Consider the following 25,922-nt stretch of genomic DNA (forward strand, 5'->3'; position numbering starts at 1 on the left):
ATGACACTAGCCCAGGACCGGGAAAAGGGGCGTACTAGAAGAGAGGCCTATGCTCAGCAGTGGGCGATAAAGGGCTGATATGATGTCGATGATGATGATGTGCGTCAAAACGTAGAAGCTAAATTTGACCCACTTCCCGGTTTCCGATTGAGCTGAAATTTTGCACACATATGTAAATCACGTGACAATGCAATATTATGGTATCATGGAGCTGATCTGATGATGGAGCAGAAAGGTGGTCATAGGAACTCTGTCATGAAACGTCGTATCCCCATCGAATAAGGGGTTTTTGAAACGTCTCGGAGAGCAGAAGATTACTGTTGAAAGAAAGGTACAGTCGGCGATAAAATCTTGTGCCAAAAATGAAACTTTTGCAAAAAAATTATTACATTTCGGATACTTGATTTCAAATACTTATGAGGGGATATAAGGCCAGACAAAGAAAGGTTCACACGAGTGAGTTCATAGCGGGCTGCCGTTTAGGTTTTCCCCAAGTACAGTCAACCAATTAAAATCCTAGGCCACTCTAGAACCCTGTCGCATTGACACCGTCCATTATTTGCTATGGAAATAATATAAATTACAAATATTATGTAGGTAGGTATGTGTTAAAATATGGGATTGAAATGGGAAAAATGGCTGTCATAGTGAGACTAGAACTCACTCCATGGATCGCTAACCCAGTGGTGTACAGTCAGCAGCAGAGAAAAGTAGACCCCCTTGCAAACAAATTTGTATGCAAGGGGGTCTACTTTTTTACGTCTAAAGTAAAAGTATTACACATCTTTGACTACTGGAAATCCATCATATTGGGAACTCGCCAGTAACACTGTATTATCACATTAAATAAATTACCTTATTGGTCACGAGAACCGGAAAATCGTATCCGATTCCCAACATACACTATTTTTATACTTCTAAATTAAATAGTTATTCTAAGAATCGTTTTGCAGACGTTTATGCTTGATAAATAATAATTAAATTCACTTTTATGAAATGTTTAATCGAACTTCTCAGACAGCAAAATATAATCCTATTAAAGGTTTATACACTCAAATTATTATTTATAGGGATTCCAAGTATTAAAAAATCCAAGATAATTATTGATGATTATATAAAACCCACCTTCGTAAAGATACCTATTAAATAAATTGAAGCTCTAACAAAAATGTTCACCTTCAATCACCGGCAATAACATCTTTAGTATTGCGTGTACCGGAAAGTTCTGTCGGTTTTTGTGCCCACTGGGAATATTTTTGTACATATCCTAAACGATGAATATGGCCCGAAACAGTTTGCTGAACTACGCCTAGTCTTGAACCGATTGCTGATGTTGTAAGAAATGGATCTTCTTGTAGAATCGCTTCCAAAACGTCGTCATCAATTAAGGATGGTCTTCCAGAACGAGGTTCATCGTTAATACTTAAATCGCCTTTTCTGAATTTCTCAAACCATCTTTGACATGTACGTTCAGATACACACTCGAGTCCAAAAACACTACACAAATTTTTACAGGCTGTAGCAGCGTTATTTCCCTTCTGGAACTCATAAAGTATACAATGCCTCAAATTAACTTTATCGTTGGCACTCATTTTGACACTGCGGCTACTCAGAAGTGAATGACAAATTATTGCGCAATACGTGTATTTATAGTCCGTAACCCAGAAATTATGACGCATTATTATTCAATACAAGCTCAAAAAGATCTGCAAATTCTCCACAACTGGTTCCAATATAATCTTTTAACGATTAATATTTCAAAAACAAGTTATGTTATATTTAAAGCTAAAAACAAACCTATACCTCCACATGAACCTCTATAATATCCCTTTACAACAAAAATCGCATGAAAAATATCTCGGATTACATATTGACTCCAAATTAACTTGGGACACCCACATCAACCATATAAAAAGTAAATTGGCATCACTTCGAGGTTCTCTTCGCAACATTACTAAATGTATTCCAAAATCACTACGTCTCACTTTATACAACGCTCTTGTAAAACCGCACCTCTTGTACCTTGTTGAGCTTTGGGGTAGTGCCGTTAAAACAAAAATAAACGAACTACAGGTTTTGCAAAATAAAATTATCAAATCGCTTTTCAATTATCATTACTTAACGCCAACAGCTCAAATTTACTCGGAAACACAATTGATGAACATCAAGCAACTATACATATACAACACTTGTATTTTCATTAGAAAAACAATAAATAAGGACATTCACACAACCTTACAATTTACTAAACGGAAAAATGTTCCCAACCTCTGCATTCGACCACGCCGCGCTAGTTTCCTTGCCTTGCCTAAAATACGCACTAATTATGGTAAAAAAACAGTAACTTTTGAAGGTGCGCTCCTGTACAATAAAATACCGCCTGAAATTAAAAATGTGAACTCACTTAAGGAATTCAAAGAGGGGCTCGCTGAATATGTTGTAGCAAACTATTAAAACTGAAAGTCAGAATAATATTATTTTCACCACACCAACTGGTAACTTATGCTAACTGATACTGCTATCGGTTCTCGAATAGCTTACTTTGCTATTCGAGAACCGATAGCAAAATTGCATTTCATCCACAGGAGTGCAAAGTAGTTTCATATAGATTTTAACTTGATGTCTTAAGCTGGCTGGTAGAATTTATCTATAAATAATGATTATAAATCATAAAAAACATTGAATAAATTGATGGATTTGATTTGATGTGATGTTTTGTAGTTAGTATTTTGTTCGTGTTGGTGTGGTGAAAAATTTTGTGCTTCACTCGGGGGCAAAGTTTGTTTAACCTTCGGGCCTGGAAGCCCTCACAATGCTCAGGATTCCACTTTCTGGACCACTCGCTACGCTCGCGGTTCAATATTTGGAGTCTTTCGCTTGCTCGGGCATCAATATTGACACGTACGTTTGAACTACAGCTTTGCCCCCTTGTAAAACAAATAACTATTAGTCATAATAAGCAAAAAAACGAAGACTGTAAAATCAATCAATCTATTTAAATAGGCTTTTAAATAGTTAACAATGTAAAATTATCATCTTGTTTTAAATATCAGAGCAATTTATGTGTGCAATGAACAATATTGTTTTAAAACTACATTGAATTAATTCAATAAAATGTCAAATTGTATAAATACTAGTCTAGAAACTTCTAGAACAAATTCTAAATGTCAAAAAATTGCTAATTAGTACTTGTATTGGTATTATTTTTTGCATGTTATTGAAAATTATTGTTTATCATAAGTATTTTTTTCTTGTCTTAATGCAGGTATGTGTTGTCTACCTACCTACTTAACAATTACGGTGACAATAACCTAGTTAAATGCATGATGTATTTATGTAACAACAATGTTCTCATGGAAGTGATGTATATCTTAAATGGGAATAAATGTCTTTAAACCTAAACCTACTTTTAACGTATAGTATATAGAGAAAAATTTCTATGTACCAAAACCGACACAACTTTCCGGTACACCCAATACAACAAGAAGGCTGCATAAATATCTAACACACTGATTGTGTCATGTATCATCAGTATCAGATATTTCAGCGGCCTTCTTTTTGTGTAATGTTATTGCGGACTGTACAGTCAATCAATAGGCTACTTGACCCTTTTTTAAAGTCTATTTTATAATATTTATTACTGTCCAATTAACCGAAAAAAATACTACCATATTTTATTACGACTTGAAAACTACAAAAAACATTTATAAAGTTTACTTTAACTTAATTAGGCAAAAACATTATTAGCCATGTTAATCTATAGTAGATTGTCTGCGCATGACGTAAATCGAATTGAACTCAAAATTTTCTGACATTTAAGTTATGAGGCATAAAGTTTATCATGTCAGTCATTGACTCGACATTAAGTTAAGTTAGGTTCTATGACGTCACTACACGTCTGACAGCGTTTTCGGTGGCCAAAGTTAAAAAAATATTACACACATTTTTAATCGAAAATACGTAGCCACCATACACTTTTAATACCCAAAATCTATATAAATTGGTTTCTTATACCAAATACTACAGGAAACAATCATTTCTTGTGCCAAATTCGATAAGAGTCTAGTAGCCTATTGGAACCCTAGGCCACTGTAGAACCATGTCATAGTGAGTGATGTTATACATCAGATTTTAGGAAATCTCTTACTGCTTGTCATTTTGACACGGTTGTAGAGTGGCCTAGGGTTCCAATAGGTTAGTTTCCTATACTTAACTAAAATATTTTATGCAGTGCACGAAAAAAGCACCACATAATTAGAAGAAAAATACGAACAGCAGTCATGTTTAAAGATGATTTCCATTTAATAAGTCAAAGAGAACGATATAAAGTAAATGAATTGACCGTGACGTCACTCCTCAGTATTTCATAGTAATTCCATATTAGCAAATCGTTTTGACAGTTCTTAAAAAAGAAGCTGATTTGACTAGTAGGACTATACATAATTTGCCACTTCTATTGAACTGCACTAATAATGTCAGTATCGGTAGCAAATATCGCATGCACCTCGACACACTGACTTTAATTCCAGAAAATAATATCACATCAACCACAAATAATTCTTTAAATTTAAACTTTACTTTATTGCAATACCTTTTTGTTCATCCTTCAGTGATTCACGGTTGAATCTCGTGTACCGTTGAAAGTCATTCAGAAATTCAATTACTTAGTTAGAAATGTTAGGTGCACCACCTGGGATGTCATTAGAACAAGTGAGCGAGTTGATGTTTCAAAGTAACCAGTATAATAAAACTCTCCCAACGGCCTTCAAGTCAAAAACATACATACCTACCTACTAAACTCTCACTGAGTTGACTTGAAGGCCATAATGGGAGAGTTTTATGGGATCATCCACATATTACGTCACACCAAATTTCAGGTTTTTGGACCCCTCCCCCCCCCTATGTCACGCTTTTTTTGTATCCCTTTAACAGGGCTTGTCACATTTAGTATGACCCCCCCCCCCCTCCCCCTTACACTGTGTAATTCATTTTACTGGTTTCTTTGAAACATCAACTCGCTCACTTGTTTCATTTTTAATTTCATTTCTAACTCTCACTAGGACTAGGATCAAAACAATACCAAGTTTTACTTCTTTTTTAAGTTTTTCCGTCACTTAACTTTCTATACGGGCGTCCGCAACGCCGCGCGTGTGCACAGAAAGCTGTTACCAAAAAAAAAATTGTCAAATGAGTGTCGCTGACTTAATGCATTATCACATTATCGGATCTAAGGATTAAACACCGATATTCTACACGGATGTTTTGACATAATCTGCCATTGACATCCTTCCTATATCCGAAATCGGATATAAAGTGAAAATGCTCTGACGCGGGCGTATGCGACAGACGTTGGGTAGAATTTAAACCGCGCGAGTGCCTGCTCGTACCATATGGATTGTGCCAATATAATGCCATAAACGAGGGCCCCTAAACTTATAAGATAAGTTTTTAACCGGTCCACTTTTTAAATCCAACCTTGGGACCGATGGAATAATCAGCAGGCAATTTTTGTTCACATCGTTCTACGACTGTAACGGCGCCTCTGCACGTGCACGAAGCAAACAGTATCACTAACTTTCAAATTCAGAGAATTGCAAACAAAATTTCCCTATTTCCACTGAGTGATTGAAATAAATTGAATCGATTACCAATCGCGCAGATAAAGACTGTATCGTTAAATATGGAGACAACTTTGAGTAGCCGTATTTATTTGCTATTATATTTTTTTCTTATAACAAGACATGGGCTTAATAAGGCATATAATAAGGTACGCATTTTGTCCTAGAAACTCGACGTAAAGCATGTGGTTTAGACAGCATTGACTTAATCCTCCCGAGTACCAATTACGATTTCGGACAAATGCTACTAGAAAATTCACAAAGTGCGTACAAGACGACACAATTGCGAAAAAAAATTGTACAGTGCGAACCTCAACGACACATGATCCACAAAGCAGAATATCTAGACATAGTCTAGCCACTGTTATTTTAAAAAAATAAAGTTCATGATATGTGCATGGCGACCATTTAGAGAATATGGCATGGCGCTTACGCTAACTCCGACTTTGATGTCGAATTTAACTATCATACACTGTGTATATCGATCTGGTTTAGGCACTGTTCAAACACCATGAATGTCTATTAGACATTGGCCTATGCCTAATTTTTTTTATCTATTTCTCTCATCCTGCTTGTATCAAAAATTTACGGCAATCCGGAACGTTACTCAAAAATGCGTTTTTTTTAATTATATAAATTCACCGCATTTATTCTGCAAGTACCCAATAGAACAACCATGAAGAGGACTCTTAAAAAATATATTTTGGCACCATATTAACCTTTGTTTGTCGAAATCGTGTCTTTGAGATATTCTCAAATTAAGCCAGATTAGGGGTTGTCCGAAATTTATTTGCTAGACCTTAATGAAAGTACCATAAAGTCCCTAAAATAAAAAAATAGAAAACAAAATCTCACTTTAGTCCCAAGGGTAAGAATATCCACGTGACCGGAATAAGTGGGAGGGAAACGCAATATACATTTAATGAGCTGCTTGCTTTGATGAAATGAAAATATACACCGTGAGCTCGAGTAGCTCGACAGATTTTAATCTTGATCTCATTAAGTTTTCTGAAATCAGTTTGTTTTATTGACAATTCATAGTAAAAAAAATCTGCAATGAACTCTGTGATATGGTTTAATGATTAAGTAACTAATGTATATTGTAATTGTATAGATCAATAATAACCACGGAAAGCCGCACACACCGTTATTTTTCCGCTCTTGTTTGATTTACTACATTAATAACAATTCTTGGCTCAACAAAATACAACCACTAATATCGTCAAAGTCAAACGGTCGTTCTATTTTCAGAGTCGCAAAAAAACTCACGTAATCTAGAACTATTCGTTATTAAAGCTCATTGTACTACAAAGATGGCGTTTGCCTAAGCCTCTATACCTTTGTGCCGCAATACTCGTAGCACTTTGACACTGCTACATAGTATTTTACTAGCAAACGTACAGTAAGCTGCAGAGAAAAGGAACCCCCGAGTTTCCAAGGTCGTCTTTTCTCTGACGCTTACTCTACAAATGCTGCAGTACACACAACTACTGCACTCAACCAACCCAACCAACTATACCTAATGACATTGTGGCTTGTTCGGTTATATTGATACTGGACAGGAAAGACGTCGATCGAAAATACATATAGGTATTGTAAAAGAAAAGTTTCCCTCGATTGGTCGCTTTTCCTATTAGATGTTTTTTGCTGATTGTATGAGATCTGGAATCGATTGACATAGGAATAATTTGGAGAAATGTACCTTTTTCTCACACTCTGTACTTGTGTTTTCAAAAATTTTAAATCAGGGGACGATGTTCTAAGACTGTTTTGGCATGCCCTCTGACCCAAAAGGTAACAAAATATACCATTTCTAATAATGATTCGATAAGTGAAGGTCGTAATTTGAACTAGTATTTGACTTACATAGGTTAAATAACTCCATAATATACATGACATATCATTTCTAAAGAAACTTCGGTTGTCTCTGCTATAATCAATACGGTGTAATTGTCTTCTATTGATTTATTTTAAAGCAAAGGTTAAACATCAAGTTCTGATACTGCCATTAACTACGTCGATTTACGGTTGGAGTAAATATTGAGGGCGTTAAAGATGTTATTATCATTTGGGCAATAATTTTATACGCACAGTGTCGTCATTCCTAATGCGTTGACGGTGAAGTAAAATTTTAGTTTGGACTGGAGATTCTGGGATAGGTACCTGTGGACTATGGAGCGATACCTAATATTGACACTTTATGTAATCCCTGATAAGTAATGTTGAATAAATTGAAAATGATGTGCATTTTTGGCCTAAACAACGAATTTGTATGTTATTCAAATATACGAGTACCTATGATTCGTATATTCCCCGCTTCAGCCGCTTCTTTAAAGTCGCCTGACATGAATTTATTTGAAAAGGGTTTAATTTCTATAGAACAAATTGCAGATGTTTCTCAATGCCATTCAATATTTTCTGATGGGGGTCCTGTCAAAAACGAGCGTACTGAAATTGGGTACTTTTTAGTATGTAACAAAGCTTTTTTTACGTATTGAAAAGTACCTACCCAATTTTAGTACCCTATTATTTAGACTCTGGTTCAAAATATATTGATTTAAACTAACACGGTTTTCACTCATAACTAAACGGGACTATGTAAGTGTTTTCGGGTTCAAAAGTCACTGTAGCTTGGGTAGCTTCTCAGGGGTCTCGCTACATTGGTTAGCTCTCCCAAGCTCAGAAGCAGAATACAGGCAGTTTCAGTAAAGGTCATAAAACGCAGCCGCGGCCTGTGCCGGAGATTTTACGATGGCCGTTAGCTTCAAAATGGCCTCATCCACCCTTATGATTTGTCATTGTTTACTCTTTTAAACACTTTTTAATGTTTTAATGCGTATTAAGAGCTCTAACTTTGTTCATTATATGTTTATCGAATTAGATTTGGCTGATGTGGCATTTCATAATTTCTTGCTCAACTCACATAATTTTGGACTCGTACATATTACATGTGTGTTTTATGTCAAATTTAATGAACTAACTTTTGCAATTTCAATGCTGTCTCGGCATGCCGCGGCATGTTGAAGACATTTCACAACTTTAGTTTTATCTAGTTTATATCCACCAGCAAATTTTAAATATAAGTATCGGAAATTCCGAGCAGCCAGCCTTTTCAGGCATAAAAATAATTATTACCACCCGCGATTAAAATCTAAAGCTGTATAATTTACGCCCTCAACCTTTTAAACACTCATCTTGATCAAAGGGACCTTGACTTCCAAGTGACTTAAGGGCACCCATTTGTCAGCACTGGCTGGTTATCTAAAAGGGCTGATATATGGCTGAAGTAGCTTTTGCCCACGGCCTAGCTCGCGTTCAATTCGAAAATTGCGGAATGCTCCATACAAACTTCCACCCTCACCCCATTTTATTGAAGTGGGGGGTTAGAAAGAGATTAAATGTAGTCTATGACCACTCTTCATTTCTTCTACTATGTCCATTTAAAAAATCACGTTAATTAGTCGCTTTGACGTGAAAAACGGGCAATCAAACTGAAACAGACACACACACTTTCTCATTTATGATATTAGTATGGATACTATCAGTTGGCTTGCCTGTTATAAAGATTGTAATTGGAATGGAATGAGTTCAAACATGGTTCAAACAGCCGTTGCACGTTGGAACTCATTCCATTGGTGACTATAACTAATTCGAAATTGAAACGCTCTCTAACGGCCAATGTGTGGACAAAATACCAAGCAGAGATTGTCTGAAACTTTGCATATCAGAAAGAGATTTGATTTTGCCTACTTAATGTCTAAAGTTTAATCATGGATTTAAAGGTTGTTATTATAAAACCAATATAATTTGACTTTAGTTCCAAAAACACCTAATCTTTCAGAACTTTTTCGTTTTATTTAACATATTTGATCGAGAAAAAGAAAATAGGTACCTACTTAGTACTTATTTATTCGTTGGTCTGTATCGGAAATAAAAATCTTTAAACTAGAAAAACGTTAGTTGTGCTTTTGATTTTCAATTGCTACTCAGTGCTATTAGATTTTTCCTATTTTCAAAGCGCCTAACATTAATAGGTTGCCTTTCTGGAGAAATTCCTTTCTTTAGGGTGAACGTTTGAAGCAATGTAAATAGACGTGGAATGTGAAAATTTCATGTGACGAATAGAAAATATGGAAAACGGCAGTGCGAAATTGAAATTAAAGAGCATTGAAGCGTTCCGGTATTTCTGGTCTAGCTCGTACGTACAGTCAACAACACAGCTGTGAATACAGACACAGTGTCAAAAATATGTATACAGAACTGTATTGCCTGTACATAAAGGTATGTATAGGTACATATTTTTGCTACTTTGTATTCACAGCTGTGTTGTTGACTGTACAACGGACGGAGCTGAAAATTTTTGTATGGATTTTTTTATGTACAAATAGTTTGTATTGGAGGTGTGCAATAAAGAGTATTTGTATTGTATAGTAAAGCGTATGTGAAAATCTAGAAAAATAATTATTTCTATTCGAAAACATTTTCTGACTTTTTAAGTATGAAGGCATTAAGTTCAATATGTCAGTGATTGTTTTGACATGCAGTAAGGTTCGAATTCGATGACGTCACTACATCGCTGACAGCGTTTTCGATGGCCGAAATAAATAAAAAATTACACACATTTTTAATCGAAAATACGTAGTCATCAACTCATCATACACTTTTAATATCCAAAATCTATAAATATTGTTTTTTTCTATCAAATACTACAGAAGACAATCATTTAATGCCAATGCAAATTTGCCAAATTCGATAGGAGTCCAGTAGCCTATTCTAACTTGTTTCCTTTTCAATTACTCCACAAAAACAGTGGGTTGTTTCCATTTAACTGGATCTAAAGCCATAACGCGAACGCGCCGACTAATTCGATTGTTTATTTTCCGAACATCAGCTTACAAGAGCCACTTTCGCAATGGTTTTTTCTGGAAATGTTATTACGAGAACAAGCTTTTATTTTTACAGGTACTCACAGATGTTCTTATGGCGTGTTTATTTTATGAGCTTTATATTTTACGGGTACCTTTTTTATTTTCAATATCCAGTACTTTCCTTTTAGTCAAATAATCATCAATCAAATTGAATTTGAACGGTTTGTTAATATGGAATTTAATATGATATCGAGTTGAGTGAAGTCACAGTCAACTCATTTACTTTTATATATTTTTATCCACTTATTAATTAAAATTGAATTTATAAAAAAAAATATAATTATTGTCCATCAGTTTTGTTTTTAGATATAGTTAGTAAACTGCGGGGCTATCCCCATGTATCTATGCTAACTACGCCGCCATATCTGTTAAGTTAAGAATATTGTTTCTATTTCAATTATTTCAGCCTGGCGTCGGTCCCCTACTAATTCGTAATAAAGTTCCAAGTTTTCCAGGAATTGAAATGACATCTGATTCAACCCATATACAGTCCGTGAAATTTCAAAATGGTCTTCTGTTTTCGGGTAAAATCGGACGTAATCATAAAATGGAAACTGATTTGTCTTATTCCCGTAATTGTCGATCTAAAAGTCCGAAGACTCTTTTTAAAGCTCACCCACACTGTACATCACATATTCGTACGTTCCATCTCTAACTTATGAATTTATATAACACCATGTTCTTTAAACGCTTGGAGCTTTGTGCATTCCAGCGATTAGTGCACTCGTGCACATTTATATTAATCGGGGATCCCAAGATTTGCACGAGCGAGGAACGTGCTGGAATATGGGAGCAGATAATTCCGCTTAGAACTGGAACGTTCAAACATTATGAAACTTCCTAGGGGATTATTTCATTTGCCTCTTTTGTAGTATTTGAGATGTACTGCCGTATTCGGAAAATGCCTTTAATATGCTGCGATGTGACACCGACCTGTTACGTCATAAGTGACATTTCTTCATCATACACGTAAATTATGACATCGATCCATATCACATATAGATCGAATATTTGACATACATACATACATACACCACAGTGTGTTACCAACAAGTGGGCTTTTTTAAAGGAACGTAATCTTACATAAATAGTTATTTAACTTAACCATGCCCTTAATTTAATTAAAAATCTTGACTTTATAAACTTTCTGACAAAAAATTTATTACCGGCAATGTACAGCATACACAGTTGTCAAGTGAGGGCAATGACAGGTCATAAGTATGAGCGATGTGAGTAATGAAGAAGTGCACGCATTACATTAAATGTTGGGATTCCGGAAAATTAATTTTTCAGATAATTTAGATAATTTAATTTTTCAGAATTGCTGATATGCGCAAACGATTGCTAATTGACTGTATTTATTATTGGTTTTAATAAATACCCGGGTGGTGGTAACACACTGTATATTGAAGTTCGACCGAAACAAGTTTTGTAAAAATACGTTAAGTAATAAAATAAGTGTTTCTTATTATGTATTACAAACGTTTATTTAACTTGCTGTTGGAAATGTAATTTAACCCATTTCTCTCTTTATTTGGCTCAACCGGACAGACGGAACAGGCGGTTATAGCAGTTGCCATCAGCCCATCAGGCGTGATAAAACGTCAGTTTGCTTCGTCATTGTGGTTGGGGTCTTATTGCGCCATGAGTGTCGTGAGTTCGAATCTCGGCTCACGCAATCTTTTTGCATTTTTATTTACTTTTTTTCTTTTATGTTCTACTAGCTTTTGCCCGCGGCTTCTCTTGAAAGACGGACAAACAAACAGACACACACACACTTTCCAGTTTTATCAGTATGGATTATTTGATTTTGTTTACCTGCTTATTTCTTTCTCTAAGATTCTACTTTCTTATTTTTTTTTAAGAACTCCGGGTTTTATACTAACAAGGAAAGTTTTAAGTAGCACACAATAATACTGCATTTTGTTTTTATGAACTTAATGTTTATTTTAATCCATACTAATATTATAAACGGGAAAGTGTGTGTGTGTCTATTTATTTGTCCGTCCTTCACGGCAAAATTGAGCAACGAATTAACGTATACTATTTACTTATAACGAATGCTATTTACTTAATGTTGAAATGAAAAAATGTCATACAGTGTAACCCAGTGTTTTTAATGCTGCCATCTAGTGTCGACTGGCATAACCACTACACTAAGAGCCCTTATTCCTTAGAGCGTTCATCAATTTCGTGAAATAGCCATTGATAGATGGCGTTGGTGCTCGGTACGCGAGCCACCGGTAACGCAACACACAGGCAAGAATGATCTTGATAGTTTTGAATTTAATTGCTAGTAACAATTCTTTTGGTTTCATGTGTTAACTTTTTTGTAAAGTTTACAAGAGATAAGAATATATTATTATTATATGGTACCTACTAATTGTAAGTAACTTAAAATAAACAGTTTCAAAGAGCTGAGCTGTGTGCATAAAATTACATGTGTTATTGGCCCGGCTAATGAGATCAAACATGGTCGAGTTACGATAAGTAGAATAGCAGTTCTGTTATTCATTTCCTGACTCGATCATGTGACCTTGGACATCATCGAGATCGACGCTGCTCATCAGCCCAAATGTAATAAGCCCAAACATAGTGGAGTTATTATGAGTAAAATAGCAGTTTTGTTGACCATATCCTGACTCCACCATGAAGACCAGAACCTCATCCTGGGGGCCGGTTTTTGAATCTCACATATGGGATTTGTCACTAAAATACCGGTTGAAAACAGTGAATTGCTTAGTATTTTCAGTGACAATTTTCTGAATTCGAACGCGTGAGACTCAAAAATCGGTCCCCTGGTCCCGAAATATAATAATAATTCAAACTCTCATCAGATTTCAAGTAAAATTTCTTGGATAAAATTGCATGTGTAAAAATCAGGCGGACCGTATGCCTGTTTGCCACCATCAGGATCAAGATTTGTTTAGTCGCAGTACCTATACAGCACTTCTCAGAACTATCTACCTGCTTACGCTTACGAGAGCACGGTGCGCCGGACTATCGAACGTAGGTCCACTGTCTATGAGCGCTGTATATTTTATTCGAATTTTATGTGCTTTAAAATAGTACATTACGATACAAGTGCGTAAAAAAGGAAGTTCGAAACGAGTGGCGATAAATTAAAACACGACCGAAGGGAGTGTTTTAAATCGACACGAGTTACGAATTTCCTTTTCGCACGTGTATCGTACGACGTTTTTCAGTACAGATGAGCCTCCGAAGTTTCGACCTGGCATATAATGAACCACTTCTCGCACTAGTGCGTAATAAAAACACCATCTGTACTGAAAAATATCTATCGACACAAAGGTATGTCTTATATGTATTTTTTGTTATATGGCAACAAGAAGTTCTGGTTTAGGATAATATTATTATTTAAGAGTTACAATAAATGCAGGAATCGCAGGAATTACAATGAACGCCCCTTAAAGAGTAGTCTAATTATATTTTTTTTGTATGGGTACCTTTCCTTGTTAGTATAAAAGCCGGAGTTATTAAAAATAAAATAAAAATAAGAATGAAGATTCTTACAGAAAGAAAAAAGTAAACAATCAAATAATAGAAAATAAAAGAAACAAAAATAAAACTGCAAAAGCACGCCTCAGCCGAGGTTCGAACTCACACCGCTGGCGCGTCAATCGAATTACCTGTATAGAATTTGCTTCTAAAAATTTTGAAAACATAGTAGTTATGCACAGGGCATCGCGTCGCAAACATTCGCATTAAATCTTGTACCAAAATATAATTTTTAATAAAACCTGAGTAATTACAGGACTTTTTTAATTAACGAGATCCCCGGACCTAAACAAATGTTTTATCTGGGCATTGTTTTAATAAGAAGGTATTTTTAACACCGACAATTTTAATGAGCAGGCTGTTAAGAGTGTTACGAGTAGGTCTTTGTCACCGTAACAAAGCTATTTCATATCCAAATTGGTCAACTGCCGACGTCTCATTAAATTCAAAACTGTAATTTAAGTATAGCCGCTAACAAGGCGCACTTTTCCCTCGTCACATCGTTTTCGGCTTCGTTATGTACACAGCAAACGCACGGATAACGAGCCCCGAGTATCCGACGACACAAACGAATGCTTGCGACACGTTGACCCTATCTCTTTCTAAACCCGCGAAGCAAGGAAGGACAGTAACACAATACGATTTCTATGAATATGTTGTGTTTATGGCTGTTTGCGGTTCTACCCTCGCTCAAATGATACTTATTACGACACGCAGGTCTTACCTCACTTGAAATGATGCTATAGACTTCGTTTATTACGTTTTTTTTATGTTTACTCCGATTCCCGAGCTCAGATTATTATTCATATTGAATGCGTGTTTCCTCTATATGCTTTTTCCGCCACTTACTAAAGTCGATTGCTTCCAATATTCGGTGGCATCAAGCCTTGGACCGATGACTGGCAGATATTTCTTTGATCGAACATTTTTCCTTATCCAATGAATACCGACTATTTCTATAAATATTTATTGTAATAAAATTGGTATGAGACAATTTCAACTTCCAAATAAAGAAGACAAATCGGACTTGAATTCGAGATAAAATGGATTTCGTAATTATATACCGCTATCGGACTTCTAAAAATACCACCCCATTATTGGTTTCAATATAATTATTTTGATGGTGTAGCTAGTACAGTCCAGTTCATAAATATGTGTACTTACATTTGTTTACCTTATTGCAACGAGTTAAGATGAAGAAATGTACACATAATTATGAACTCGACTGTAATTTGCTGTACGCATCACGTCTTAATATTCCCTTAATTCATATTCCTCTTTAACAGTTTGAAAAGCTTTACACCTTACAGTTATCCATTACTTACCACGTTTCGTCGAAAACAGCCACAATATAAAATATTAGGAGCGGTGCTTAAAAATTATTTGGTGGACAGGGTGTACTGTGCCACACATGTCTTGTTTGTTTACTTGCGCACTTATGGGTGTAGTAATAAGGCATTTCCAGGTGTACGTCACTGTAAGGCCGGTCGCATATTGCCACGATTGTATAATATTTTTTCACACAATCTGTGTACAAACTGTACAAACGCGGCACGATTCGGCGGAACGACTTAGGGTGCGCGCCCACGGGTGACAAAGTTGCTCGGCAAACTTTTTTGTCGCTCACATCTAGTCTATGGGATAGTATGAAAGTGGACAGACCAGCAAGTGTGCGCACTGTCATACTAGCCCACAATGGCGGCTGGTGAAAACACTGAGCAAAAAGAAACCTACCTTAACATTAAGGTATTTTACTAGCAATCAATTTTAGGCAAGCCGGTGGGAGTCGGCTTGTATGGATCAGCCGCTGCTGCTAGCCCATAGATGTGAGCGACAAAAAAGTCGCCGAGCAACTTTGTCGCCCGTGGGCGCACCCTCTTAAGAGTAGGTATAGTAATACTAAAGAGGGCCTTATGCCAATAAGAAAGCTAGCAAATTTGCGGGAGTTTTTGATATAACCCACAATTTGCGAACTTTGTTGTTCGCACTGTTTACGTCCCAGTAGGAGTATTGACAGTTGCTGTAATCATTATCGCCTGTCAAATTTTCAATTCCAAGATTGAATTCAATGTGCACCCACCTTATAGTTCATCGTCCCTTAATTAGTGTGTACGTGTATACCCACAAAACTATATCAATGCGGCCTACTTCATGCATACGCATATACTCGGGGATTTATTCCATATGCTTACATTGCTTACCGAGCGAAAACGAATGCAGCTTCGATTCAATAATGAACCAATGTAATTATTTATGACTTCAAAAATCGATATAGGTAACTGAAAACTTTATCCCACCAAAACAATTTGACATAAAATTGGTTGCCTAGCTCAATTTTTACAATATGAAGGATGTCAATCTCAGCTAAAAGATAAGTTCGACTTTGTACTGAAACATTTTATTTTATATGTGTTGTTTTCTTTTCTTGTACAATAAAGTGTTTAGGTACTTACTTTTTTACTTAAGTACTTACTTTATTAACCCCTGCATATTTGTGAGTGTGCACGGGAAAACGTCCCACTTTGTCAGTTGCTATAAAGCCGCTTTGTCAGTGTATTCATATAAAGACACAAGTAAATCTCGCTTTAATGGTAACAAAGTGGGACGTTTTACTAAACACACTCACATTTGCCTAAAAACTAGCGTCAGGTTTGGTATATAACAGACATCTTACTTTGTAAATTTAAAATGGAAAATATTCGGTATAAAGCAAAATATGAAAACTTAGTGTTCCAAGCTTGGACAGGGTTTCAGGGGACTCTGGTTTGAACAATACCGGATCGCGAAGCAACAGCAATAATTCCGTGTTTCATGCATGCTAAATGTCGTGCTGTTAACATGCACCCCAGTAAGCTGAGCTCTTTAATATTTCAAAAACTACGAAGCCTGCAGAGAAACTCATTTTCAACGCGATGCAATTAGAGTTAGATAGAGTCCAGTGTCAAACGTGAAACTGAAGTTTTCGCATGATCGGCATTTCGGAAGTAACATAGTTTGAGGTTACAGCTAAACTTAAAATGCTTTTAAACGTGATATTATGAAGTTAAGGTAAGTCTAAAAAATTAAATAGTGTGAGCCATGAGTTGTATTTACTCTTAAAAAGGGTACATATAACAATTAAAATCAGTGTCAACTCTGTTAAAATACTAATTATTATTTTAAAATGTATGCTTTTACACGGGTACGTATCACAATGTCTAAAGTTAAAAAACCTAACGTTAAATGACCTACGTTGAAAATACCTAAAATCAAAATACATAATGGTGTTTCGACCGAAATTCAAAATACCTAAAGTTTAAAAAGGTGCATATTATAATGTCTAAAATAAAAAAACTAACGTTAAATGACCTACGTTCAAAATACCTAAAATTAAAAAAACTAACGTTAAATGACCTACGTTCAAAATACCTAAAATCGAAATACTTAATGATTAAATCCGAAAAGCAAAAATGTCTAATAAGTGGGGCTTAAATAACCGGTTTACCCTTGAATCGTCGACAGACAATTAATCGAATATTATTAAATTTCAAAGACAACGTTTCAAATAATTTCATTTCATCGACAGTTCATATCGTAGAATGATCGATACAAGTCAAATTAAACCGTGGACTTTTACTTCGTGGATAACTTATTCCGATATGGTATTTTGTTTTGTGTTTTTTCATTTCATTTTGTTTTACATGAAATAAAATTTATTACGCATAATATTATTTCAATTTTATAAACCTATTTCAATTGTTAATTTTTATAAAATTTTACAATTTGTAAATTATTTGTTTTTATGTTTGGTCACAACTAACCTAACCTTCTTCTAACCTAACCTAAACCTATTTTAAAGGTCGTGCGTTGATGTGTAGGGTCGCAGTTCTAACCTACCCTAAACCTACTCTGTAAGCCGTTCTTTTCTGTGTGATCGCAGTTCTAACCTAACCCAAACCTACTTTAAAAGCCGTTCGTTGTTGTGTAAGGGCGGAGTTCTAACCTAACCTAAACCTACTCTAATATAGGATTTAAACCTATCGGGTTCCCTCTATTTGGTTCCCTCTATTTGGCATACCTTTAATTGTCCGGAACGATTTTCGCATAACAAACTTCGCATAATCGATTTTCGACGAATGTTAATTTGGCAGAAAACTTATTTGACATAATCTAAAATAATACTAATATTACTTTGCCCGAAAATAAGTTCGCATAATACTTTTTACGCCGATTGTTTTTTTATGAATAGCATTGATTTGCATATAATTGTATTTGGCATATTTCTTAAAATCAGAATAACCACCCATACTAAATGCAGTCAGGAGAGACGGTTAGGTTAGGTTAGAATGCGACCTCAAGAAATACACATCAATATAGTAGTATTAGCTATGATAAAAATTCTGCGTGATAAATTTCCATTAAACCAGGTATTGCATAAAAACCATTCGACGAAAAACCTTTATGCACAACATATATTCGAACGAACAAAAATATGCCTAGATATATTATGCGTAACTATACTATGCTTAAAATTAATACTTCAATATACCCTCTTTTACGCTCGCGGAACCTACCCTACTACTTCGGTATTTTGACCGGTTAATCATTTTAGGTATTTTGACCATAGGGTATTTCAAATGTTGGTGTATAAAATTTAGGTGACATAGTTTTTGGTATTTCAAACATTAGGTATTTAGTCCAATAGGTATTTTCAATTTCGGTAATTCGTGCGTAGGTGTAACTTGCTTAGGTATTTAAAATCATTAGGTATTTTGATTTTAGGTATTTTGAACGTAGGTCATTTAACGTTAGGTTTTTTCATTTTAAACATTGTGCTACGTACCCTTTTACACTTATACAATTAAAGCTACGTGCAGTGTCACAGTGAATTGCATTGGAATAATAAAAACGTGCTACAAGGCATGTATGTAAGCCTATAAGGCGGCTACGCACAAAATACAACTATGCAAGATTAAGCAAGCAATGAAAGTCTACCTCAAGCATGCAGGTAGTTTCCCGACTCGGCGACCTGCTGGTAGTAGTGAGAGTCCGGCGTGGCCAGCTCGGCGGCGTAGTACAGCGTGTCCCCGTCCCGCACCGGCTGCAGCCGCGCCAGGCTCAGCGGCGACGCCTGCCCGTGCAGCGCCAACTGCTCCAACTTCTCCATCACCCCCGCCTGACACTCGTTCGCGTGCGACCGCATGTGGAAGTTCAGGTGACTCGTCTGCTTAAACCGCCGCCCGCAAACCGAACACTCGAACGGCTGAATGTTAGTGTGAGTGCGCATATGCTGCCGCAAGTGTACTGATTGGGAGAAGCACTTGTGACAGATAACACATTTGAACGGCTTTATTTTAGTGTGGATGCGTAAATGCTGATCCAATCCGGCCCGTTGAGTAAAAGCTTTAGGGCAGAAGGTGCAGGCGAATGGGCGGATGCCGCTGTGCATTCGCATGTGTTGCTGCAGACCGCCTTGCTGAGTGAAGCGTTTTGCACAGAGTGAACACTGGTGAGGCTTGACTTTAGCGTGTACGGAACTGTTGTGCTCATCATAGTCCAAACTATCGTGAAAAGTCATGTTACATAGACGACAGGAAAACGTAGCTCGAGTCGGTGCTCTCAAGCCTAAATAAAAGTCTTCGTCCAATCGTTTCTCGCATATCTGGCACCGCAACGCGGCCTTTCGTCGCTTAGTATGTTCCTCTCGGTAGTGAAGGGAGTATTGGCAGCAATTGAAGAACACTTGGTGACACTGCATGTCGGGCCGCAACGTCGATGGCAAGGTGCATGTGAAGGGACCCCTGTGCGGGGAAATAATAATGATGAGAAGAATAGAATAAGAAGCTTTCCTAGCCCATACATTCGAGTGCTGAACGTAACTCACCTCAAGTCGACAGTCTGCTTGACCGGCTTCATCCTCGCTCTCTTGACCACGCCCTCGAGCCGCCGCCTCTTGTCGTCGATGCTGACGCCCTCTACCTTCACTATAAGGAACGTGGTATCTTCCGAAAATGTTTTGGTCGTTATGCCGTCTTTTTGGATTATTATTTCACTGGGATCGTACGGTTTTTTCAACGGATAGAACTTGTAGTCATAACTGCTGATGCCGCTCATACACTGAAAGTGTGAAAAATCATTAAAAATGAACGTAATAAAAAAATATTTAAAATAGGAATATACTGTAAAAGCATATAAGCGTATGCTTACTACCTCAAGCACTTAAAACTCAAAATAAGCTTATGTTCGCAAAACAGGGAACAAGGAAAAGTGTGTTAGGAACTTGCAGAGACTCAGAATTTAAGACTACTTGGAAATACCGCATTCTCCTGTAAATATCTATCCTGGTAATTGCATCTTACTGTTTTTTAATGAGATGGAAGGCAGACGGCGAATAGGTCGCCTGATGGTAAGCGACATTACACTGAAATTGCACCGTATCCATGAAGACATTGTATCTCACAAAAATTGACCTAATTTTTGGTTGTAATGTAATAACATAACGACTTACCTGCACCTGGCCCGTGGCCGACTGGAACTCGGCATCGCTGCCCGAGCACTGCGCGTCGTGTTGCATGTTCTTGTGGTTCTGCAGCGCGACTGCATTATAGAATGTCTTGTGGCACAGACTGCACACGAACTTCGCGCCGGAGTCGTCTTCCCATGGCATGGGGTTCTAGGGAAATTAAAAAAAATTGGCTGGGCATAGCGGTGAGCGCGCTGACGTAGTGCTTCAAAGTGTGGCGCCCAAGATGGCGGCCGAACGCGTTGGAGGGTCGGCCATCTTGTGACCTTGATTCATTACATTTACGCTTCGTGCATGAAATATGACGACTCGCACGACACGCTTACTTTACCTTTATATACCTAAAAGTATACCTAGTAGATGTGATGGTTCTTTAGGAGTTATTTAGACCATTTAACACATTTTGACTAATACAAAAATGATAACTAATGAAAATACCAGAAAGTTTACTTGTGCTACTTTACACATAGAAAACACAAAAAAAACTATTGTCATTAAAGCATCTTATGGCCGCTGTACACATATGGCCAACGGTTCCACCAACCCCCTTGGCCAAGCGTGTAGAGGGCTACTTGGCCGTAAGTTGGCAGTTTTCGCTTGCGCTGGCCGGCCAACCGATTGGTGTCGGTTTTTTGTCCACACATCAAAGGATCTTGGCGCCAATGGCCAACTGCGTTTACACGTTGCCGCTTCATTCAGTTTGTCGTCAGCCGTCAGAGAGGACAGTAGTGTAATATTTACGAAAATAATAAGTTTATCTATGCCAATAATACTTAGTGTTGATTTTAGGAAATAAAATAACCTTGCAAATGTTTAATGTATTGCCTAAAAAAGATAAATGTGCTTATCAAAATATTCAAAAAATTGTTAAATTTTCAAATAATTTAATTTTACTACGGGGTTAATATTTTTTAATCAAATTTTGCTGACAACGTTTTTGACCTAGAATTTCCTAGCCTTTTTCATCCCACGTCCATCTTTCATGAAGAGCCAATGCCAAGCATTGAGTAATTATAAACTTTTTTCACGTTCTGAATTTAGATTATAGCTTAGTATAATTCACGATGTTTTTATTGAAATTCCATGCTTAATTATCGTTGCAAAACCGACAGCGATTTAACTTTTTTTTAACAACTCTGTGAATTCCAATTTTTTCAAATGCCCACATTTTTTAAAGCTGTATACGGACTGAGCGTACATGTGTACACGTAGCCGCAACTGGATATTAGTTATTTATGTGACATTTGCATAATGGTAGGCATTAAAAGATGAGTGTTGTTTTTGTTGTGTTAATAAGATAACATGAGTGTTTAATGCCTAATTATACACATATAACTTTATCTACATCCATGTATGTATGGGCGCGGGTTTATCGTCCCATAAAAAATTTGAATTTCGCGCGTTTTTATACTCTCATAATTTGCTTGACCGTCTACCTACCCAAATTCATTCAGGCAGGTTAGGTACTGCACTTACATTTACATACTCACATGAAATTCGACACGCGTATTGAGAATCTGTTATAGACCGACATGTCGAAAAACTGTGCAATTCTGACAATAATAATTAAATAACCTTTTTTGCGTCGATAAATATATATAATTTAATGTATGATAGGAAACTTGAACTAACTTGCGATATTGTCACGTCTGCTTTTGTTGCATTTTTTACTCTTTGGTTTCAACGAAACATGGCCGCCGCAACATGGCGCTTCGGCATGAGTTTATATTGAATACATTTTTTAAAAAGTAAGCGTGTTTAAACAAAAATGCAGTAAACCTACGTATGAAAAGTCACTCCTTAGCTTTTGTTAGATTTTCCTGAGCAGTTTGTGCAGTACCTCACTACACATGACGGCATTATTTAGACGAAATATTTTTCATTGCGATACGTCAATCTACCACAGCCGTTCGGCACAGACTAAGCGCGTTTGTGCTGATCAGCTCTAAGTGTTGTTACACAAAATCAAGTTGAGGTGCCCTCTCTAGTTAACATAATTACTCAAAGATGCCAAGTGATTGGTTCGCCAGTGTGTAAACAGCGGCTCTTATCTTGGCCACCAAGGGTTGGTGGAACCGTTGGCCACATGTGTACAGCGACCATTACATACACACACATACTTCATACATAAACTCAGTCTGTATTCCCAAAAGAGGTAGGCTCAAGTTCCAGAGCCACTTTTAGCAATTAGCGGGTTGAGAGTTAATAAAAATAATGAAATTATGATATTAAAGTGACAGATTGCTAGCCCATTGCCTTCAACTCAACACAATTGAACCCATATCCCACAGTCTACTTCTACGACACCCGCGGGAGGAAAGGGGGTGTTATTTCCATAAAATAGGTAAATGTTTAATTAAGTAATAAATTAAAATACCTGCATAGAGAAAACGCCATTAGCGTTAGTCGGTTCTTGCACGATGTAAGATATCCTTGTGCCGTCTATATTTATACTGTAAGGTAAATATAATTATGTTCCTTCATCTTAATAACACTAATTTATGTAGCTTAAGATATCCAAGTAGTAATATACAAACCTGTCGACCATAGTTATTATTTTAGAATCAAACCGTAAGTGAAAATCCCACAGTCAGTACACAGAAACGTCAAATAGACACATAAATAGACAAGCCGAAGCCGTTTATTGACATTTATGACGGAATTCGCCTGAGACGGAACGGGCAAGAAATTATGATTTATTAATTATTCATTTCTTTGCTTGGCTGCCTAAGACAGGTAAGTACCTATTAATTTTGTCACTGGATAAATTGCTTTAATAATTTTTCACGTGTTAGGCGTGACTTATCGCAGTAGTAGATTTTGATCTGAGATTCAGGAACCACAGACCCATAGACAAGACTTGCTTATAAAAGTTACTTTTTTTCATCGTGTTTGAGGAAACTGCCGTGGAAAGTATTTTATTCAGCCAATCATGTGTGTTACATAACCTTCATGTTGCGTAAGTAGGTTTGGTATACTCTATAGCATACCCCTTAAATACATTTTCAAACACGCCGACTACTTTGAACATTGAGTATTTACAATAAGTTGTCTGTGCCAAAGTGTAGCGAAGTCTAGTAAGCCCTTTCTGTAACTAGAAAAAAGCAGAAAATGTTTAAAAATGTAGGCGTGAATGTTTATGGTCCAATTGGACATTCGAATTTCGCGCTCTTTTTTTCTAGTGACAAACTTGTTGACGTGGCGTAGTGACCCATACACATCATGGCAGCTTATATCTGTCTCTTTCAGAATATGGTATACGCTTTATGAGGTGAACAGAATGCCATAAGGTTATTTAAATTCTGCTTAAAAACTTCCGTCTTAATTTTTCTGTCTATGTTATTTTTTTGTTATTGGATACACAAGAATAGTAGAAAGATACAAGTAATTTGGCCATGTAGTTCAAGACGAAAGTATTTTTTTTAATGAGGTGGCACACTCAAAGATTATTACAGATGGCGCCACCTCATTAGTCCATTGCACAGATAAAGAATTTCATACGCGAGAGCGAGAAGAAGATATTCTTTTCTCTCTCACACATATGAATGACAGAGACATACCTAGAGACACTTGCACAGGCCAGGGACCGGACAACCCCTTCCGCGCTACAAGCCTTTCATTGGGAATCCCTAACGTAAGGACGACCCAAACGAGAGACTCTCCCTTTCCAACTGCAAGCCCATTCATTTGACTAGCCCTTACAAAAAACTCAGCAAAACAATAAAGCTAGCCCTGTGCATTGGCTTACCGCTATCCGATACGGCTTGCAAGCCTTTAATAAGGGTTACCCTTATTTTAAGCGCTATTTATAAGGCTTTCCCTTTTGTTAAAGCGTAGTCGAGCCTTGCGTGAAAGAGACAGGATTATGAATCTAAGCTAGTGTAAGAACAGGAAGGAAAATGCGCTGTTGCCACTCCGCACTATGCGCCCCATTTTTAATTTTGCAACGAAACAATGTTTTCGTTGGATAAAAGTAGAACACGGCTAGAAATTATTTTTAATGAACTGGGATACAAGGGACTGATGGATCGCCTGATTATGGTAAATGATCATCGTCGCCCAGATCAGTATGTATGTTCGTACGTATGAATGTATGTAGGTATGTATGAATGTATGTAGGTATGTATGTATATAATTATGTAAATATGTATGTATGCATGTAAATATACAGTGTTGGCCGAAAATCAATACAATTAATCATTAACATTACACATTGCAAACGTTAATTGCCAACATAAAAACAAGCCGTTTTCGTCATCTAACTCGCCTTGATGAGTTAATTGGGTGAGCAGTTCCTAAGATGGAGCTGATGCTGAACCCTGGCTTTTCCCAGGGGAACGCGGGTTTGGTTTAACATAGGCAAGCGCTGTTTTCGTCATCGGACTTGTTTTGATGAGTACTTGAGTGAGCAGTAACCAAGGTAGAGCTGATGCTGAACCCTGGCTATTACTAGGGGAACTCGGGTTTCGTGCAACATAGGCAAACGCTGTTTTCGTCATCGGACTTGTATTAATGAGTACTTGAGTGAGCAGTAACCAAGGTAGAGCTGATGCTGAACCCTGGCTTTTCCCAGGGGAACGCGGGTTTGGAGTAACATAGGCAAGCGCTGTTTTCGTCATCGGACTTGTCTTGATGAGTACTTGTGTGAGCAGTAACCAAGGTAGAGCTGATGCTGAACCCTGGCTATTCCTAAGGGAACTCGGGTTTCGTGCAACATAGGCAAACGCTGTTTTCGTCATCGGACTTGTATTGATGAGTACTTGAGTGAGCAGTAACCAAGGTAGAGCTGATGCTGAACCCTGGCTTTTCCCAGGGGAACGCAGGTTTGGAGTAACATAGGCAAGCGCTGTTTTCTTCATCGGACTTGTCTTGGTGAGTACTTGTGTGAGCAGTAACCAAGGTAGAGCTGATGCTGAACCCTGGCTATTCCTAGGGGAACTCGGGTTTTGTGTAACATAGGCAAACGCTGTTTTCGTCATCGGACTTGTATTGATGAGTACTTGAGTGAGCAGTAACCAAGGTAGAGCTGATGCTGAACCCTGGCTTTTCCCAGGGAAACGCAGGTTTGGAGTAACATAGGCAAGCGCTGTTTTCTTCATCGGACTTGTCTTGGTGAGTACTTGTGTGAGCAGTAACCAAGGTAGAGCTGATGCTGAACCCTGGCTATTCATAGGGGAACTCGGGTTTCGTGCAACATACGCAAACGCTGTTTTCGTCATCGGACTTGTCTTGATGAGTACTTGAGTGAGCAGTAACCAATATAGAGCTGATGCTGAACCCTGGCTATTCCTAAGGGAACTCGGGTTTCGTGCAACATAGTCAAACGCTGTTTTCGTCATCGGACTTGTCTTGATG

At 37.1% G+C, this 25,922-nt stretch overlaps 1 protein-coding gene across 2 annotated transcripts in view; it reads right to left on the reverse strand.

Annotated features, from left to right (window-relative positions):
* The window catches only part of LOC125240841 (zinc finger protein 12-like), a 34,732-nt gene extending 14,008 nt beyond the window's left edge, over positions 1 to 20,724 (reverse strand). The window contains exons 1-3 of one of the 2 annotated variants that reach the window (XM_048148980.1): positions 20,553 to 20,724; positions 19,929 to 20,161; positions 19,040 to 19,845 (exon numbers count right to left, since the gene is read on the reverse strand). In XM_048148980.1, coding sequence (XP_048004937.1) covers positions 19,041 to 19,845; positions 19,929 to 20,161; positions 20,553 to 20,711 — 1,197 coding nt within the window. In that variant the 5' untranslated portion in view covers positions 20,712 to 20,724 and the 3' untranslated portion in view covers position 19,040. Of the gene's footprint in view, positions 1 to 18,782; positions 19,846 to 19,928; positions 20,162 to 20,552 lie in introns of those variants that run through there. The other variant, XM_048148979.1, reaches the window with a different exon arrangement.
* Positions 20,725 to 25,922: the final 5,198 nt, after the last annotated feature.

The sequence above is a fragment of the Leguminivora glycinivorella genome, chromosome Z (genome assembly GCF_023078275.1).
Source record: "Leguminivora glycinivorella isolate SPB_JAAS2020 chromosome Z, LegGlyc_1.1, whole genome shotgun sequence".
NCBI classification, from domain to species: Eukaryota; Metazoa; Arthropoda; class Insecta; order Lepidoptera; family Tortricidae; genus Leguminivora; species Leguminivora glycinivorella.